Raw genomic sequence first — 20,567 nt, 5'->3', positions numbered from 1 at the left:
GACTGGATGGTAATGCAGTTCTGAGAATCAATAAGGAAACTGGATATGCAGGATAAGTAAAAACAGATTAGTCCCTTTGTTCATCTTTTCTGCTGCAATAAATATATGTAATGACACTTTGGCAGATGACTAGCTATTTTTGTGCTCCCCATGACTAAAAAAAGAAACAGTTCAAGCACTTATGTACTATTCAATTATATGCAACGAGTTTGGGAAAAATCTACATCTCATAAAAGGATATGTTAAGTAAAGGTGTCATTTTTAAAAAAAGTAGAAGCAGAATGAAGTCACTAAACTATAATGTACATTTTAAATAAATTAAATCCTGTCAGTAATAATTGAGATGATTGTTTCCTAATAAAGGAGTCTACAATGTTTTATAGTACCATATAATCACTTGTGGGAGTTTTTTGGTAAAAATAAAAATTCTTAAAAGATACCTTAAGAAACATTATTTCTTTAACACATTGTGCATGTTTTTAAGTACTCAAGTATTGAGAATTATGTTCCTCATGGAGAAATCTAGAAAACAATATGAGAAAACCTGAATACAATTCAAGATCACAAGCAATTTTATATGGATGATTTTCAGATTTATAGACACTAGGAAATTAGCATAAGCCAGGAAGGTATCCATTGTCCTGACAGTTATCACATGTAAATTTTTCTAAGTGATTTCTTATAGCTGTCCTCCACTAGTATTTTTTTTGCCTGTCATTGACACAGTCACTTTGGAAGACAAAATGATTAAGACAGGATTTTTAAGGTATCTCTCTCTCTTTTTTTTTTTTAAAGAAAATAGAATTGAGCTGGAAATCTGACTTTAAAAATTGAATGCAAAGGGAATCTTCTTGTAGCACAGCCTCCTGCTGGGGGACAATACTGTGCTGAGCTAGAAATCTTTCATAAACCGCCAAACCTCAGGGAGGGGAGATGGATGTGACCAGCAGGAGAAAAGCTATCTTGTAAAAAAACACTCAGGCTTTCTCCTTGCTTCTATATCAACTTCTCTGATACTCAGTTCCCAGAAATGACCATGGCCAATTCAGTTTGCCTAAACAATATTTTTAAAGGAAAATTCCACCACCATTCCATCAAAGTAAAAGGTTCCCTCTCTCTGTTCAGTCACTCAGTCATGTCTGACTTTGTAACCCCAAATGACTATAGCCTGCCAGGCTCCTCTGTCCACGGGCTTTTTCCAGGCAAGAATACTGGAACGGGTTAGTCACAATAACCTCTCCCACCCCTTAAGCAAACACGTTCTCCTCTGACACCTGATCTTCAACACACAGCACTCTCCAATCTCCAGACTTCAACCTTGACCCACTCTCCAATGCCTTCTTACGCATCTTCTTACTGCCACTATGGAACCAATTAGGACTTTGAGACAATGACCCCTGAGTGCACTCAATTCAATTAAGTGATGGGCAGTAACCAGTTAAGTGCCAGTCAAAAGTCAATACTGGAAAATGGGTGTCTCTACATATCCATCCTTAACGATTAGGATTCTGATTCAAGGACAGGTTAGGAGTGGTCACATTCAGTCTAGAAATAATTTGAACTAATAAAAAAGATACCCAGCAGTTATTACTTTGTGATCATTACCATTAGAGATCAAATAATTTAACCAAATACTATCAGAACTAATAACACTGGTGACTGGTCATGATCATTCACTGGTAATGATACAATAACAAATCATATCTCTTCCTAGATGTCTATTTTTACTTTTTGACTCCAAGGAAATCTACTTCCTTCCCCATCCATAAATACAGAAGATTTACCATTCCTTTCCTAGTGTTCTAAAACTCCTACTATGGCAATTTTCCTGAGATATGAAAAATAAAACAGGCCTTATACTGGAGTATGTCTTTACCATTTTTGCCCAAGGCAACTGATGCTACCAAAAAGCTACCCAAATGCATAACCAAATTTGAGAGGGATACCTAAAGGCCCATTACACAGACCACCATTTCAATTTAAAGATAAGATTATAAAGGTGCAATTGTTAGGAATCTCCAGAAAATGAGATATGTGTTTAATAAGTCTAAATAAGATACATTTCACTTTGTATGGCTATCCTATTTTACATTTGCTGTTGTTGTTCAGTCACAAAGTTGAGTCCATCTCTTCATGATCCCAAGGATTGCAGCATGCCAGCCTCCCTTATCCTTCACTATCTCCTGGAGTTCACTCAAATTCATATCCATTGATTCAATGATGCTCTCTAACCAACTTGTCCTCTGCCACTTCCTTCTCCTTTTGCCTTCAATCTTTTACATAAATGTAGACTATATGGTAGATAGCATGGTGCAAGAGTCAGCTCCAGAGATAGATAACCTAGATTCAAACTGCAGCTCTACCCCTCCTGCCTGTGTTACTTTCAGGCAGTTACGTAACCTCTCTGTACCTCAGTGCCCTGTCAAGTGGGATAATAGTTACTTTATAATCACAGGCTGTTTGGAGAATTTAACATATATAAATTCATATGACTGTCACATCATGAGCAATAAATGTTAGTGATTACTATTATTATGATTATAATACTGATGAACCAGAGCCTATGTAATTGGACAGTTCGACTAACCAAATCCTGGCACCTTTCAGCTTCAAGACAGAAAAAGCTAGCTAGCAATAAAACAGCAAACTGCATGGTTTAGACTTATTCACTGCTCCTCATCAACTCCAGTTTCTTTTGTCATAAAAATCCAGAGCCATAGTTTAACACAATCAAAACAAAATTACAATCCCAGGGTATTCTAATTAATTGAGATTTCGCGCTCACTTTATTAGTTTATGTTAAACACACAGAAGTTCTCCCTAAACTAAGGGACAAACTTCAAATTTAATTTTTAAATGAATTGGAAATAAATGTAAGTGAAAGATGATATTCTGCTACTGCTGCTAAGTCGCTTCAGTCGTGTTCGACTCTGTGCAACCCCATAGATGGCAGCCCACCAGGCTCCCCCATCCCTGGGATTCTCTAGGCAAGAATACTGGAGTGGGTTGCCATTTCCTTCTCCAATGCATGAAAGTGAAAAGTGAAAGTGAAGTCGCTCAGTCGTGTCCAACTCTTAGCGACCCCATGGACTGCAGCCTACCAGCCTCCTTCATCCATGGGATTTTCCAGGCAAGAGTACTGGAGTGGGGTGCCATTGCCTTCTCCAAAGATGATATTCATATATTTTATTTAAAAACACAGAACCCCATGAACAGTATGAAAAGGCAAAATGATAGGATACGGAAAGAGGAACTCCCCAGGTCAGCAGGTGCCCAATATGCTACTGGAGGTCAGTGGAGAAATAGCTCCAGAAAGAATGAAGGGATGGAGCCAAAGCAAAAACAATACCCAGCTGTGGATGTGACTGGTGATAGAAGCAAGGTCCGATGCTGTAAAGAGCAATATTGCATAGGAACCTGGAATGTCAGGTCCATGAATCAAGGCAAATTGGAAGTGGTCAAACAGGAGATGGCAAGAGTGAACATCGACATTCTAGGAATCAGTGAACTAAAATGGACTGGAATGGGTGAATTTAACTCAGATGACCATTATATCTACTACTGCGGGCAGGAATCCCTCAGAAGAAATGGAGTAGCCATCATGGTCAACAACAGAGTCCGAAATGAAGTGCTTGGATGCAATCTCAAAAACGACAGAATGATCTCTGTTCGTTTCCAAGGCAAACCATTCACTATCACAGTAATCCTAGTCTATGTATGCCCCAACCAGTAACACTGAAGAAGCTGAAGTTGAACAGTTCTATGAAGACCTACAAGACCTTTTAGAACTAACACCCAAAAGAGATGTCCTTTTCATTATACGGGACTGGAATGCAAAAGTAGGAAGTCAAGAAACACCTGGAGTAACAGGCAAATTTGGCCTTGGAATGCAGAATGAAGCAGGGCAAAGACTAATAGAGTTTTGCCAAGAAAATGCACTGGTCATAGCCAACACCCTCTTCCAACAACACATGAGAAGAATCTACATATGGACATCATCAGATGGTCAACACCGAAATCAGATTGATTATATTCTCTGCAGCAAAAGATGGAGAAGCTTTATATAGTCAACAAAAACAAGACCAGGAGCTGACTGTGGCTCAGACCATGAACTCCTTTTTATCAAATTCAGACTTAAATTGAAGAAAGCAGGAAAAACCACTAGACCATTCAGGTATGACCTAAATCAAATCCCTTATGATTATACAGTGGAAGTGAGAAATAGATTTAAGGGCCTAGATCTGATAGATAGAGTGCCCGATGAACTATGGAATGAGGTTCGTGACATTGTACAGGAGACAGGGATCAAGACCATCCCCATGGAAAAGAAATGCAAAAAGCAAAACGGCTGTCTGGGGAAGCCTTACAAATAGCTGTGAAAAGAAGAGAAGCGAAAAGCAAAGAAGAAAAGGAAAGATATCAGCATCTGAATGCAGAGTTCCAAAAAATAGCAAGAAGAGATAAGAAAGCCTTCCTCAGCAATCAATGCAAAGAAATAGAGGAAAAGAACAGAATGGGAAAGACTAGAGATCTCTTCAAGAAAATTAGAGATACCAAGGGGACATTTCATGCAAAGATGGGCTCGATAAAGGAAAGAAATGGTATGGACCTAACAGAAGCAGAAGATATTAAGAAGAGGTGGCAAGAATACACAGAAGAACTGTACAAAAAGGATCTTCACGACCCGGATAATCATGATGGTGTGATCGCTCATCTAGAGCCAGACATCTTGGAATGTGAAGTCAAGTGGGCCTTAGAAAGCATCACTACGAACAAAGCTAGTGGAGGTGATGGAATTCCAGTTGAGCTGTTTCAAATCCTGAAAGATGATGCTGTGAAAGTGCTGCACTCAATATGCCAGCAAGTTTGGAAAACTCAGCAGTGGCCACAGGACTGGAAAAGGTCAGTTTTCATTCCAATCCCAAAGAAAGGCAATACCAAATAATGTTCAAACTACCGCACAATTGCACTCGTCTCACATGCTAGTAAAGTAATGCTCAAAATTCTCCAAGCCAGGCTTCAGCAATACGTGAACCAGGAACTTCCTGATGTTCAAGCTGGGTTTAGAAAAGGCAGAGGAACCTGAGATCAAATTGCCAACATCCGCTGGATCTTGGAAAAAGCAGGAGAGTTCCAGAAAAACATCTATTTCTGCTTTATTGACTATGCCAATGCCTTTGACTGTGTGGATCACAAGAAACTGTGGAAAATTCTGAAAGAGATGGGAATACCAGACCACCTAACCTGCCTCTTGAGAAATTTGTATGCAGGTCAGGAAGCAACAGTTAGAACCGGACATGGAACAACAGACTGGTTCCAAATAGGAAAAGGAGTACATCAAAGCTGTATATTGTCACCCTGCTTATTTAACTTGTATGCAGAGTACATCATGAGAAATGCTGGACTGGAAGAAACACAAGCTGGAATCAAGATTGCCAGGAGAAATATCAATAACCTCAGATATGCAGATAACACCCTTATGGCAGAAAGTGAAGAGGAACTAAAAAGCCTCTTGATGAAAGTGAAAGAGGAGAGTGAAAAAGTTGGCTTAATGCTCAACATTCAGAAAACAAAGATCATGGCATCTGGTCCCATCACTCCATGGGAAATAGATGGATAAACAGTGGAAACAGTGGAAACAGTGTCAGACTTTATTTTGGGGGGCTCCAAAATCACTGCAGATGGTGACTGCCGCTATGAAATTAAAAGACGCTTACTCCTTGGAAGAAAAGTTACGAGCAACCTAGATAGCATATTCAAAAGCAGAAACATTACTTTGCCGACTAAGGTCCGTCTAGTCAAGGCTATGGTTTTTCCAGTGGTCATGTATGGATGTGAGAGTTGGACTGTGAAGAAGGCTGAGCACCAAAGAATTGATGCTTTTGAACCGTGGTGTTGGAGAAGACTCTTGAGAGTCCATTGGACTGCAAGGAGATCCAACCAATCCATTCTGAAGGAGATCAGCCCTGGAATTTCTTTGGAAGGAATGATGCTAAAGCTGAAGCTCTAGTACTTTGGCCACCTCATGGGAAGAGTTGACTCATTGGAAAAGACTTTGATGCTGGGAGGGATTGGGGGCAGGAGAAGAAGGGGATGACCGAGGATGAGATGGCTGGATGGCATCACTGACTTGATGAACGTGAGTCTGAGTGAACTCTGGGAGTTGGTGATGGACAGGGAGGCCTGGCATGCTGCGATTCATGGGGTCGAAAAGAGTCGGACACAACTGAGTGACTGAAGTGAACTGAACTGAAAAAGTATTTATGATGTTTTTCAGCCTAAAACCTTTCTTTGTAAACTTGGATGGGAAAAAAGGTTTAATAGAACTTTAAAAGCAGGATTATGCACCTCTCTGATCAGAATAAAACTTCCTTCAATGAGACATAGAATGCCTTGCAGATAATACAAATCTTTATCTTAAGGAAAGGTCACTAAAATGTACTTTATTTTACTGTAAATATAAAATTACAATCAAGAGCAAAACCCTGACTGTGAGAGACTGTATAGGATAAATAACCTGACTTCTTCAACAAATAAACTGCATGGAAGAATAAAAAGAAAGATAAGGGATAACCAATGGAATAAAAGAGAGTTTTTAAAAACTGATTTTTTAAAAACTTAAGTAAGACTAAACTCTAGAACACACTTGGGTAATAAACCTATAAGCAAAAGTCAGGAAAAAATAACCACAAAAGTCAGGATAGTGTTTACATGTTTTATAAGAGGAGGGAAGGCCCTGGGTTTGGAAAGCAGCACATGGAAGAACAGGACAAGCTCTATTTCTTAAACTCCTGTTCAGAAGAAAATAAACACTTAGCTAAAACTCTTTATATTAAACATTGGTCCTGAAGAAACTCTTGGGTGATGTTTGGTCTCATAGACCTTAGACAACATCATCAGCTGAAAGACACGTTCCTATGCCTATGAAAGGGAAAGCGCTAGCTGCTCAGTCGTGTCTGACTCTTTGCAACCCCTTGGACATGTAGTCCATCAGGCTCCTTTGTCCATGGAATTCTCCAGGCAAGAATACTGGAGTTAGTAGCCATTGCTTCTCCAGGGGATCTTCCTGACCCAAGGATCAAACTTGGGTCTACCACTTATAAATCAGAAAAAAAAAAAAAATTTGTTTGAAATCTTTTTCAGAGTATACCCAACAAGAACCAGTACCCTGAGATTTCTGTCTCCAGGGATTTAAAACTCTCTGGGACATTCTTGTTGACATAATAAGTTCATAATCTTTCCAGATGAATTTTTCCAAATGAATATAAAGCCAGGCACCTACCCTAGACTCAAGATTTCACCTCTTTGTTCTCAGTGCTAACATTAAAAGCCAATTTCAGAAATTATTTTCTGTGATATAATCTAAAAGAGAACTACTTGCAGTAATATTAATCCCACAAAGCATAACTCCAACAATTCCTGCAGTAAAGACTTCTTTTACTGATAATTAAGTTTTCCCCTAAGCCAGCGACACATCTTAATGATAAATTCTGAAATATAAAAAATCCCAAATTGTATATTGGAAACATCACGGAAAATTAAAATTATCATCAGCACTTAAAAGTTTCTCAGAGTTTTCCCCAAGAGAAAAATTTTACTTACTTTTACTTCCACAGTCTTCCCTCCATGTTCAATGTGTCTCTCCACATATTCAGAGGACAGCAAATCACTGCAGAAAAAAAAAATGATAATGAAAAAGGACCTTGAATATGTAAATCACTTGAAAATCACCATGGTTGACAACATTCCAGCATGAATGATTTGTTTAATATAGATTTTAAGGCAAAACCAAAACTTTTTAGGTCTCTCTCTCTTTCTCTCATACACACACACACACACAGCCTAGTACTTGTAAAAGGATATGAAGCTGAACTGACTAACCCACCTGTCACTCCCTTGCTTAGCAGAGCTAATTCCACCAATAAAGTTCAGCAAGTTTAGGAAACTACCATTATTTTTAAGACATCTTATTCTTCCTTTTTTTACTTAGCTTTTTTGTATACAAAGATTTTAATTTGAATTTTTATTATTCCTTACATCCTTCTTAGTTTCCTTTGCTGTTTCTCTTCTCCAATGTTTGAATAGTGAGGTACTCCCAGGAGACAGTCTCTCCATATTCCTTGGTGCTCTTTTCCTGTCTCATGGCTTTAAGTATTAAGACACTGTCAATATCTAATTTTTTATTTCCAATTCAGACCTTTTTTTTCTCAGACTGGAGATTTAACTGTCTACTGGATGTCTCTGCTTGAATATCTAATAGGCATATCAAGCTTAACATACTAAAGTGGAATTCTTTTACCCTCACCCACTCCCCACCTCCTGTTCAGCCACAGCCTTCCCCAACAGCTAACTGCTTTGCCCCTAACTTTGAAATGATCTTTGCTTTAGCTTTATATCAAAGAGTTTTGATTTGATACTATACCATGCCATTTCTCATGTGTTATGTGAGATATTTTATCTAGCAAAATGTTTCCCCCAGAAAAAAAATTAAACAGAGGCAAGGAAGTTTAGAAGAAATGAAAAAAAAGTATACTTCAGCTTTCTAAAATAATCTTTTTTGAAATCTCTCCTAAACAACCACCAGCTTCTTATATATTAATAACTTAAATATTTACATCATCTTAAATATACTTATCTCTAATTCTACATATGAGAAAAAATGTCCCCTTTAGTAAGGTGCCTCAAGACACAACACTCATGAAATGTTTTAAAGTCTTTAAATTTTTAAAGCACATTCACATCCTAATCTTTATCCAAGACCATACCCCTAACAGGAGAGGTACCAGCCAGATGTTTTCAAAACATTGCCCCCAACCTTACTATCAGTCTCCAACAACTTCTCCATCAGTGAGAGTGGCACCATTTGTTAGCAGAGCCAGCCAGGTTCCCTCTCTTGGGAATCTGAACTAGTAAATTCAGAAGGAAAAAAAAAATTACCAGATGAAGGAAAGAGAAATAGAAAATCAAAAATAAGCAGTCTCTTGAGAGAAACCAAGCTGTGCCAGTGGGTGAAACCTGTCACCTCAAACCTAGTCTCTCTCTTGGTGGCTCTCAAGCCAAAAGATACAACCAAGCCAAAGAGCTTGGAGAATAAAGAATTTATTACTTGCAACAAGTAAGGAAAACACCTTGCCCAAAGCAGTGTCTTCTCCAAGAGCAAAATTGGGAAGTTTCAAGTAAAGGGTATGTGCATATTCATGAAAAGACTTGAGAAAATTCAGCAAAGAATTGGAGGAATAGTCAATAGAGTCCATACTTCAGTTGACAGAAGTCATGAGGGTCAGGAAAAATCAACATCATCTTTCCTTAGGTTCCACTTGATGTAATGATTGAGCACTAGCCCTACATGAATTTAAAGTCTGCAAAACAGCTCAAGAAAGTACTTAAGGCCAATCTTTACCACTGAAACAGAACTGGGAGTCTTTACAACTGATTTATTATCTTTGCTGTTGCTATTTCTCTTGCCTGAAAACAGTTTATTTTGTTTCTTTAAGAACATTATTACTGAGATCTGCTCAAGGTCAAGGACTTGGCCCGGCTTATATCACAAATGGCTTTTATGTCAAAAAGCTATAGCTAGTTCTTTTTCTCCAGGGACACCTCCTCCTCACCTTATTTGCTTACCAAGTCAGAGTAAAAGCCCCAAATCTCCACTGAGTAAGCCACAGAATCCAGAACAGCGCATCCCTAATGTTGGATCCTTTCTCCTTCACTGCCATGTGAGTAAACCTCCATGATGGGAGCCAGCAGGAGTAAGATCAAAAGCAACTATGTAAAATGATACTTAGAGGGGGGGGAACTGTAGTAGCAGTAGAAGTAATAATAATAACAATAATACATTTCTGAAAAAATAGCTTTTGAGTCTTCCAGGTTTTCAAATTTCAAGGGAATAGTCTTCTTTGAATTATAAAATCAAGAAATTAAGAGAGTATGAGTCACCACAGGAATGTAATTACAGAGAAGAAAAGCCTCTGCTCAGAAATTATGCAGCTATTTCAATCAAGCCTCTATATGTAAAGTTTTTCTGGAAAGGGCACTATGTAATTTAAACCAAAAGCAGCCCACATAATTTGGTTCTGTTTGTTTGCAGTATTGTGGAAGTCGGGTAAGTATTGTTATTTAATTATTGGGCTGAAAAACCTATTTAAAATATATTTTTTTCTCTACTGAAACATAAAAATCCTTACGTTTCATCCTAACCACCAGCTTAGAACCTCAGTACAAATTTTTGAAGCCTCCTAAAGTAGAGATAATCAAAATTATCTTTTTAAGTTCTATTATTTATTTTAGTCATCATTGTTTATCATTAAGTAGGAATCTACTTAAGTTTAAGTACAGGAAAACAGAGACTCTCCTTAACATATGGGAAATTTTATTTCATCTGATCAGGAAGAATTTACTCCATATTAACAGTTTACTCAAAACTGCTGTGTGAATGCTTCTTTGTGAATTTTGAAAGACAGAAGTGAAAATCATTTCCAGTCAAATTCCAAACCCACTTATTTTCTAAATGAAGTAAGGAAATGTTTTAAAAATTCAAAATGAATTCTGGGGTCTCCTTTTTAAAATTTATTTGCATGCCGTAATAAGCCTGGAAAAAGCAAAACAAATACAATGTCAACATTTTCAGTCATAATAATGATTATCCTTTGTCTAGCAGGCAACTGTCATGAATCAGGCAGCTGGTATATTACAAAGTTTTGGAATTTAAAAACAAAAGCAAATATTTTTATTTCCTATCCAAATTGCCATTGACTAGCTTTGTGACCTTGGCCAAGTTATTTAATCTTTATGAACACAATTTTGTCCATGTCTAAAATGAAGATAATAAAAATTTCCTTATAAAGTTGGTATGGTATTAAACCAGAACATATGTGAAAAGTTTCCCAAATCCTGATTTCAATTATCCCACTCCTTACGCATCATCTCCTACCCATCTTTCTCTTGAACTCTCACTTTAACTGTTTGTGTTACCAAACCCAGGTTTGGCTCAAAAGCCAATACTTGAGAGACAAGTGTTGGTTGGAAAAAAAAAAAAAAGTTGCTTTAATCAGAAGTCCAGCACCCTGGGGAGAAGGCAGATTTGTGTCCAAAAACCTATTCCAAACATTCTACATGACCAGGAAAGTTTTTAAAGAGAGAATCATTTGGGGAGGAGGTCAGAGTCTTCGTTATCTTCCACTGTGTGCAAACTTTCTTCAGACTGGCTGGTAGTGAGGTAACACAGGGACTTCCCAGGTGGCACTAGTGGTAAAGAACCCTCTTGCCAATGCAGGTAGACATAAAAGATGTGGGTTTGATCCCTGGGTTGGGAAGATTCCCTGGAGGGGGGCACCAGTAACCTGCTCCAGTTTCCTTGCCTGGAGAACCCCATGGACATAGGTGCCTGGGGGGGTATGGTGCATAGGATCACAAAGAATCAGACACAACTGAAGTGACTTAGCATGCATGCATACACGAGGTAACACAGTGCTGTTCCGGTATTCCAGGAATCTTGCAGCCAGTCTGAAGTCACCATCCTCCACCTGGATGAGGGCCTTAGTTCCTACAGAAGAATCCAAAGGTATTGGGAACCAGGACCGTGCCCTGATTGATTCAGCCATTTGGAACACAGGTCAAGGAGACTGAATGAAGCCCGTTATCATAAATAAGAATGGGTAAATGGAATGGCCCTTGGAGGGGACCTACAGTGTCCAGTTCCACTTCATTTGGATATTTTTACACCACTGACCCTACCTACTACTTTTTCACTGCCATTCATCTCTCTCTTTTCCACCTAATCTAGTTTACAGTCCATGATTTATCATGAAATCGCTCCCTTGTTCCTCTTCCTCTCTACACTATGCCCACTTGGCCAAACTTCAACCTTGGTAAAACTTTACTTTTCTACTAATCAGTCTGACCCTAAGAAGCAGAACATCCTGAATGGTCATACATCTAGCCACATAATTTATGAATACATTGGCACATGGTCCCCCTTATCACAACACTGCCCATAAATCCACTAGTGCATTTTCCTAGTCAATTTACTCTGAGAAGATCCTTTCAAATTTTTCTCTCCTAAAATCCCCAAGGCATTTCTTCATTATAACTCCCTGCTAATGACTTCACTTCTATATTCACTGAGAGAATGGAAACAGAAAAAGGCTGCTTCATCTTTCCAATCTACCAATATCCCTGTTTTCTGAGCCAGTCTCTGAAATGGAATAAGACCCTAAGGGGCCTTCCCAGGACAGAACTTCCTCCATGCCCTCTGCCTGACTTGTCTTTAGAAAAACTTTAGTCAAATAATAAATATAATGAGAGAAATGATAAAATGCAGAAGCAAAGGAAAATAGTCAAACAAGACCAAACAGTAGTAGTTTAGTCATTAAGAAAAGCCAAAGACATTTAGCTCCTCCTCGAGGGCTACAGATAATATTCTGAGCCATATCCTGTGAGCTGTTTTGTAGATAATGAAATGCCACTAGGAGGAGGAAGTTAACTACATGATGACCAGACTACAGTCATGACATCAGTTGCCACAATTCTGAGAACCAGGCTTAAGAAAATCAACCCTGGAACTAAAGATCAGCTGCACCTAAAATAAGCAAAATGATGCTGATCAGGCCACTACCTGACTAATTCAAGATGACTGTCAGAGCTGACTGTGCTGTTCTGCACATAGCCCCTTCCCTCTGCCTACACACCTCTGAAACTCCCCTTTAAAAACATGCCCACTGATTAATGGTGGAGATTTGGACTTCGGACATGAGTCTGCCTTCTCTCCCAGTTGCCAGCCTCCAGAAAAAAGCAAACTTTCTTTTCTATCAACACATGCCTCTCTGGTATTGGCTTTTGAGCTGCTAGTGAAATAGAAATTGCCAGGCAGTCAGTGCAGGACCCTGAGACCTCTGTTTTATTTTCAATAAACATCTCACTCCATTAAACTAAAATTATACCCTTTGTCGAGAATTCCTGGAATGTGTCCTTGGTCTGAGAAATTATCAGCATTCAGATCCAGGGAAGGGCAGTAATTAACTTCTGTTCCATATGGGTGATCATTAATCTTTAGCCCATACTTCTGGTCCATTGTAAAATGGCCAGTGGGCATGAAAAAAGGGTGGTGACTTAATCTGAGGATCAAGAAAAGCAATAAAGATGTTAAATATCTTGACCTTTAAACTGATTGGTTAAAAATGACATATTTTAAGGACAGGAGCCAACCAAAACTGTACAGATTAATACTGGTAAGGATATAAACTGCTGTAAGTCCCACCTTGGGGAGACTCTTTACCCTTCTCAGTGTCTATGCTGACAGCTTTGTACTTTCCTTCTCTTTAATAAATCCTATTCTCTTGTTTGGGAAGTTCATTCTTTGGCTCCGTGAATAAGAACTCAATATAGTTAATGCATAACTCTCTCAGATAAAACCCAGTATTCAAGTCTCCATTCTAAATGTATCCTGCTAATAACTTCACAGTGAAGAAAACTGGGGGACATCAACCTTAACTGAGTGATAATAGCTAACATTGTCAATAACAGAAGAAACCAAAATCATGAGCCCCTGCAGTGATGCACTGAGGAGGCATCATTACAGTATTCCCACTAAATATGCATAAGAAAGAAACAAATGAATAGAGAAATCCAAATCAGCAATAGATTTTCAACGAAACAGCCTCAGAGAAAAGATCCAATCCAAAATTCCATGCAAATGTGACCTCAAGGTCAAGATAAAATCAAAGGTATGATAGTAAGACCCTTTGATAAGACCTCAGAAGGTCTTAGAGTTATTTTGCTTAAACTATATCATCGATATTTTTAAAGTTTCTAATATTTTTAAGAGCCTGTCTATTAGATTTTCAGCTATAGCAAAAAGTTTCTAAGAAATCTCAAGGCATGACTCATAGATATTCTCACCTAAACAAAAAGACTTCCAAGAATCTTAAGGGCATTTTAACTCAAAGTTCTAAGTAGAGAAAGGCCTGTCTCAAGACTTGTGGATTTGGTACGTCTTATATGGTTTTTCCAGTAGTCATATATGGATGTGAGAGTTAGACTGTGAAGAAGGCTAAGTGCCGAAGAATTGATGCTTTTGAACTGTGGTGTTGGAGAAGACTCTTGAGAGTCCCTTGACTGCAAGGAGATCCAACCAGTCCATTCTGAAGGAGATCAACCCTGGGATTTCTTTGGAAGGAATGATGCTAAAGCTGAAGCTCCGGTACTTTGGCCACCTCATGCAAAGAGTTGACTCATTGGAAAAGACTCTGATGCTGGGAGGGATTGGGGGCAGGAGGAGAAGGGGATGACAGAGGATGAAATAGCTGGATGGCATCACTGACTCGATGGACGTGAGTCTGAGTGAACTCTGGGAGTTGGTGATGGACAGGGAGGCCTGGCGTGCTGCGATTCATGGGGTCGCAAAGAGTCGGACACAACTGAGCGGCTGAACTGATAGGATAAATACCAATAAGATTCACATGAAATCCTCCAAAAAACCACTGCCAGCTTGGATTAAAACACACAAGTTAACTCAAGTCTTTTACAGCCAGGAAGCAGACCTAGAAAGATACTTAGATTGAGGCCTGGGTCATTTCTCATGGAAAGAAAATGGTGATGTAAACGTTGCAGCCAAGAACCATAGGCGACGACTACCAAGAAGATGAACAGAGCTTTAATCAACATATAATCCCTTTCCCAAAACTGGGGAACTGGTGACTATCAGAATTTCAATGGACCAGTGATAGCTGGGTATCTCCTATTCCTCTGGTTTTTAAATAGCAATATCTACTGAAATCATCCTATCCTTATCTCCCATTGTATATTAGTGTATGTGGAATAGATAACTTTGTCCTTTTAGTTCAAAGGCCTGTATCTGTGTCACCTCATCTACAAATGTTTAATGAGAATGAGATGATAAGAACTTGAACCTTGAGTTTGAGCCTGATAGCATAATGGAATGAGATCCTTCAGGAGTCTTTGAAGGAATATGTGCATTTTACATATGTGAGAAATGTAAATAATTTGTGGTCAGATGATAGACTGTGGTTGAACAAAGATGTCTACAAACTCTTTGTCACTCCTCTCATGGTAAAGTGGAGATCATTTCTCCTCTCCTTGCATCTGAGCTCGTCCTAGAACAAACACAATGAGACAGAAGTGATATTGTATAACACCTGAGATCTGCAGCTTTCACTTCCATGCATATGGAACTCTCCATCTTTGAATATTTGAATCCATTCACCATGCTGTGAGGAAGTTTAAGTAGCCATACAACAAGAGCCTTGTAGAGTTTCTAGCTGACAGCCCCAGTTGAATTTCCAGCCAGGGCTGGCAATAATTCCTAACCATATGATTGAGACCAGTTTGGATCTTCCAGATGTAATATAATAGTGCCCCAGCTAATATCATGTGAAGCAAAACTGCCCAATCAAACTACAAAATTTTACAAAATAATGCACTGCAAGGCAATAGGTTAATCATGCCTATTATTCATATATTCAATGAGCATTACATTGTACAAAATTAAGATCATGTTTTCCTTAGAGCAGTCTCCAGGGAATTCCCTGGCAGTACAGTGGTTAGGACTCAATGCTTTCACTGCAGGGCCCAGGTTCTATCCCTGGTCAGGGAAATAAGATCCCACAAATTGTGTGGCATGGTCCCCGCCAAAAAAAGAGAGAGAGAGAGAGAAAATGTGCACAATTTAACTTGTTTTAGATGTTAACATAGAGACAACTTACAATTTTTTGACTTTAAGATGGTGCAAAAGCTATATGCATGTGGTAGAAATCATATTTAGATTTTGGATTTTGACTGTTTCCTGGCCTAGCAGTATGCTGTATGATACTCTCTTGTGATGCTGGGCAGGTCAGAGAACAGCAGCTCCCCGTCAGCCACACAATTACAGTAGTAATCAATCTAAGTACTTACAGCCATTCTGTTTCCATGCCAACCTTTCCATTTTTCACTTTTAGTACAGTATTCAATAAATTACATGAGATATTAAATACTTTATTATAAAGCAGGTTTTGTATTAGATGATGTTGCCCAACTATAGACAAATGTAAGTGTTCTGAGCACATTTAAGGTAGGCTAGGCTAAGCTACGGAGAAGGCAATGGCACCCCACTCCAGTAGTCTTGCCTGGAAAATCCCATGGATGGAGGAGCCTGGTAGGCTGCAGTCCATGGGGTCCCGAAGAGTTGAACACGACTGAGTGACTTCACTCTCACTTTTCACTTTCATGCATTGGAGAAGAAAATGGCAACCCACTCCAGTGTTCTTTCCTGGAGAACCCCAGGGATGGGGAGCCTGGTGGGCCGCCATGTATGGGGTCGCACAGAGTCGGACATGACTGAAGCGACTTAGCAGCAGCAGCAGCAGCAGGCTAAGCTATGATGTTCCATAGGTTATGTGTATTAAATGCATTTTCAACTTATCAGGACATAACCCTATCATAAGTTAAGGAAGTTCTGCAAAAGAATTATAAAAGTTTCAAATATGACTGTGAAATAGTGAAATAGTGAAAAGCCCCATAGGTCATGGGTCACAATGGAAAATCAACAGATTCTGTTAGGTACTTAGACCAAGAAAACCTTTTCAGAAGTATAGAACTGGGAAAATAGAAATTTTAAGGACTCAAATATCATTATTTTATTTGAGTAGTAAAAAATGATAAGCTTAGAAATTTTTTAAAGAAAACATTCTTCCCATTCTATACATTGTTTCCCCCATTTCATCTTTTCTCTCCTTTATTTTCTTACTCTGTTTAGCCAAGCATTAATCTTCCAGATTTCTCTGACAAGCTAACGTCTTTGCTGAGAAGCCTCACTACAGAAAATGGATAAATGTCCTAAACTTTCATATCACTGAGCATTAATCATCCAGTTTTTAGCACTGTTATGTGCAAAAACTGTTATCTGTATACTCAGTATGTAATAACTAGTACTTAAAATTCCTATTTTGTTTAAACTAAGTTAAAGGGAAACTACAAATGTGAATCAAAAGTTTTTCCAAGATCTGCCTTTGGATGAGAGTTTCATTGTATTATTTTACAATTTCTAAACATGAAAACTCCTTTCCTATTTACACATATACAAGAGATTTTCTGTGTACCCTTGTAACTAAAGGGGAGGCTATTTTAGCTATGTTCTGCTGAGGAAGTCTTAATCTGATGAAAATTTTCAGGGAGCTTACATTGTGAATATCAAGGACTAGGGACTTAAAGTAAATATGATCAGATGAAAGTTGCAATAGGTACTGTCATTAACATTAGCTCTTACTTATAAAATCCTTATTCTTACTAAGGCATAAGTTTCCAAGCCTTGCTTTAGAGCAGAATCATGGTTTTGTTTATTAATGACTGGTATCCCCACATCTACCAAATCAGAATCTCCTAGGCTTATTATGATATATGAAAAATATACATGATGATATATGAAAATATATATACCAGGACATGAAAGTACAATCAAATTATATCTAAAAATATTCTAGTAAAATTTTATTAATATGATATGTTGGCTTATTCTGATCATTGTGACTCATTACCACATTGAAAGCCAAAGACACAAGGGAACCCATTACAGCAAAGCAATTAAAACCAATCCCTGAAAAATAGTATGGCAAACAATGAATGGGGTTGGGGGGAACTCCGTTACAACCAAATCAAGGACTGATTTTTTCAGAAAAAATCTGACACAGTTAGTTAAAAATACACTTAGATTTTCGGTAAGTACCCTAGAAGTGAGAGGTTTTGGTATTCTTGTTTTTAAATTGCAATTTTTAGGTGTGGTTCAAATAAACTATTTATTTATACAAATTAAAGATTTCAATTTCTATATCAATTAGTTGAAAATCATCAAGACAGAGCTAGCCTGAAATTCTCTCTGTTGCTGTCTACCTAATTAACATTTTAACCTTCATTTCCTTCCTCTCTACATCCATGTTCTAGGAGTGAGACCATACCCCTTAGCTGGACTCCATAGTCACAGGTCAAGAGCCCAGGGCTCAAAATAAGACTTCTCCACACTCTCACTTGTGCAACGTTTTGAGTTGGAATCAAATGGGAGTCCCAAACTCTGTTAGTTCCTGGCAAGACAGCATCTACTTGCCAACAAAACTCACAGTGATATTCTTTAGAATCATCAAGATTAACCAAATCAGGCCTTTTGTCTTAGTTCATGTAGTGGCCTCAAGAAGCTCAGGCTCCCAAATCACCCTTCATCTCCAGCTCTCTAACCTCCATGTGGTTCTGCCCCTTTTCCCATCATGCCCCCTCTCCAGATATGATGCCTTTCAGAACTTACTCGTGGCCATTAGGAAAATCCCCTGTCTCTAATCTCTTCTTTGAATACTTCCTTCACTATCTTCCACTGGAGGAGGAAATGACAACCCACTCCAGTATTCTTGCCTGGAGAATCCCAGGCAAAGAGGAGCCCACTGGGTTACAGTCCACAGGATCACAAAGAGTTGGACACGACTGAGCAACTAACACTTTCACATTTTCACCATCTTACTCTGAGAACCAGCTTTCCAGTGGAGGAACTGCTTCTCCTGCAAACCCTTAAGTGTAGACTGCACGTCTGGAGAGGACGGGGGAAGCTACCCTTTTTACCTCTCATTGCTAGGTCATGCCATTCTCCCTCATTCTTTTAGGGAAATACTGACTCAAACCACCCACCTTGGCCAGGAACCAGAGTCAACATTTGCATGAGCTATTTTATGACAGGAGATCCTGGTAAGGAACATGGAAATAACAAGCCAAAACCAATCAGGAGAATTCGGGAACAGTACTAACCTCCCAGAATCCTCCTCGCTGGAATCCATCTTGGCTGAGCAATATGTGTGCCACCAGGAAGGACCCTGAGTCAGAATGATTGCCCAGAGAGAACCCAGAAATGAACTCCTTTACCATAAAACCAGAAACTTGGAACCACATTGGCAGAGCAGTTCTACTGGATTCCCTTACCCTCCTGTTCACTGCCCAGGTGCCTCTTCCCAATAAAGTCTCTTGCTTTGTCAGCACTGTATCTCCTCAGCCACTCATTTTGGAGTATTAGATAAGAGCCCACTCTTGGGCCCTGGCAGGGGACCCCTTCCTGCAACAATTTCACTAAAAATCATCCCATTTTATATCTCATATCATCAGATTATACTACCTATCATTGATCCTCATGTAACTTATTGACTCCTGGTCATTTCCCCTCATTTCCCTGAAGATTTTAACTTTTAGTTTACAATCACACTTGCCAGCACTAGTCCTGTTGTAATTACTGGTGATTTTGATATCTACTTAAGTGATCCTTCTAATTCTGGCTTCTCACCCTCTTGACTTCATGTCTTCCAATGATCTTCTCCATTCTGTATTACCCTTACATCACTCACATAACACATTCTCAAATTCAAGCATCTCACTCTCTGACCAACTCCATCCCTTCTAGCTTTCTCTTTCAAAATTCCATTTCAATCCTTTGACCCCAATAAGACCTGAAATTCATGAATTGACTACGATTTCACTGTCCTCACCTATCTCATGTCTCACTCCCTTCCTTTCTCAGCTTAAATTCAATCTTAGTATTTACTATGTTGCAAATCTCCCTACACATCTCCTAACACATGTTTCGCCCTTCCCTAAGCCAATTCTAGTTTAAATGAACTTTTTACTGGCTTCATACCCACTCAGTGCAACTTAATGGAGCTGAAGAACAGCATATCATCAGGCTGACTGTACTCACTTTACGCTGACAACCACCAACCTCAAGGAGTCCCTTAAAGCTGCCTGGAAATTCTATTCCTTTTGTCCAGGACATTTACTCTCCTAACTGTGTCTCAACACCATTTCATGCCTTCTCCTTCTTTATTCAAGCCCCCAACATCTACTCCCCATGTCTTTTAAGAGGATGATTATGTTCCCTACAACACTAAGGGGAAAAAAAAGCAATCAAAAGGTAAGTTCCATAGACTTCTATCACCACTTCTTTGTACCTACAAGCATCCTCCATACTCATACGCTCAGTCCTTCCTCCTGTCCTAGGAGTTAGCTGCCCATGTAATTATCCCAAGTCAATACCTCCACTTGTACACCACAACCCTTGCCTACCTGAGGATATGGCCACCAGACAGTCCTTGCTCTCTTCTATCATCAATCCCCTCTTTATACTAACTCTTTCCTATTACTGTATAAACTCTTATTTCTCCCATTTCCAGAAACAAAACAATTCTCTTAACACAATTTTCCTGCCCAAAGGCTGCTATGTGTCCTTCTGTCCATTAAGCAAAACAACTCTAAAGAGAATTATCCATAATCATTATTTACCTTTTTCTCCTCCATTATCTCTTGAACCCATCTAATCAGATATTCACCACACTTCACCAAAACCACTCTTATCAAAGTCACTAATTACCTTTCCATGTTGTTCTATCCAACATCAATTCTCAATCTTCCTATGACTCAACCTACAAGCAACATTTGAGTCAGTTGACTACCCCCTTCTCTTGGAAATACTTCCTTCGATTTTCTACCAGACACCACATTCTCTTGGTTTTTCTCTTACTTCTCCTCTTGCTGTTTTTCCACACCCTTTG

The 20,567-nt window shown here is 38.9% G+C and overlaps 1 protein-coding gene across 9 annotated transcripts in view; it reads right to left on the bottom strand.

The window, feature by feature from the left end:
- ADAM22 (ADAM metallopeptidase domain 22) overlaps positions 1 to 20,567 on the bottom strand; it is a 239,367-nt gene that overhangs the window by 111,876 nt on the left and 106,924 nt on the right. For all 9 annotated transcript variants that reach the window (XM_042248675.2, XM_042248676.2, XM_042248678.2 and 6 more), the window contains exon 4: positions 7,603 to 7,669. In XM_042248675.2, coding sequence (XP_042104609.1) covers positions 7,603 to 7,669 — 67 coding nt within the window. The remainder of the gene's footprint in view (positions 1 to 7,602; positions 7,670 to 20,567) is intronic.

The sequence above is a fragment of the Ovis aries genome, chromosome 4 (genome assembly GCF_016772045.2).
Source record: "Ovis aries strain OAR_USU_Benz2616 breed Rambouillet chromosome 4, ARS-UI_Ramb_v3.0, whole genome shotgun sequence".
Classification (NCBI taxonomy): domain Eukaryota; kingdom Metazoa; phylum Chordata; class Mammalia; order Artiodactyla; family Bovidae; genus Ovis; species Ovis aries.
The sequence above is the reverse complement of the archived record's forward strand: the minus strand, read 5'-3'. Positions and strand labels throughout refer to the sequence as shown.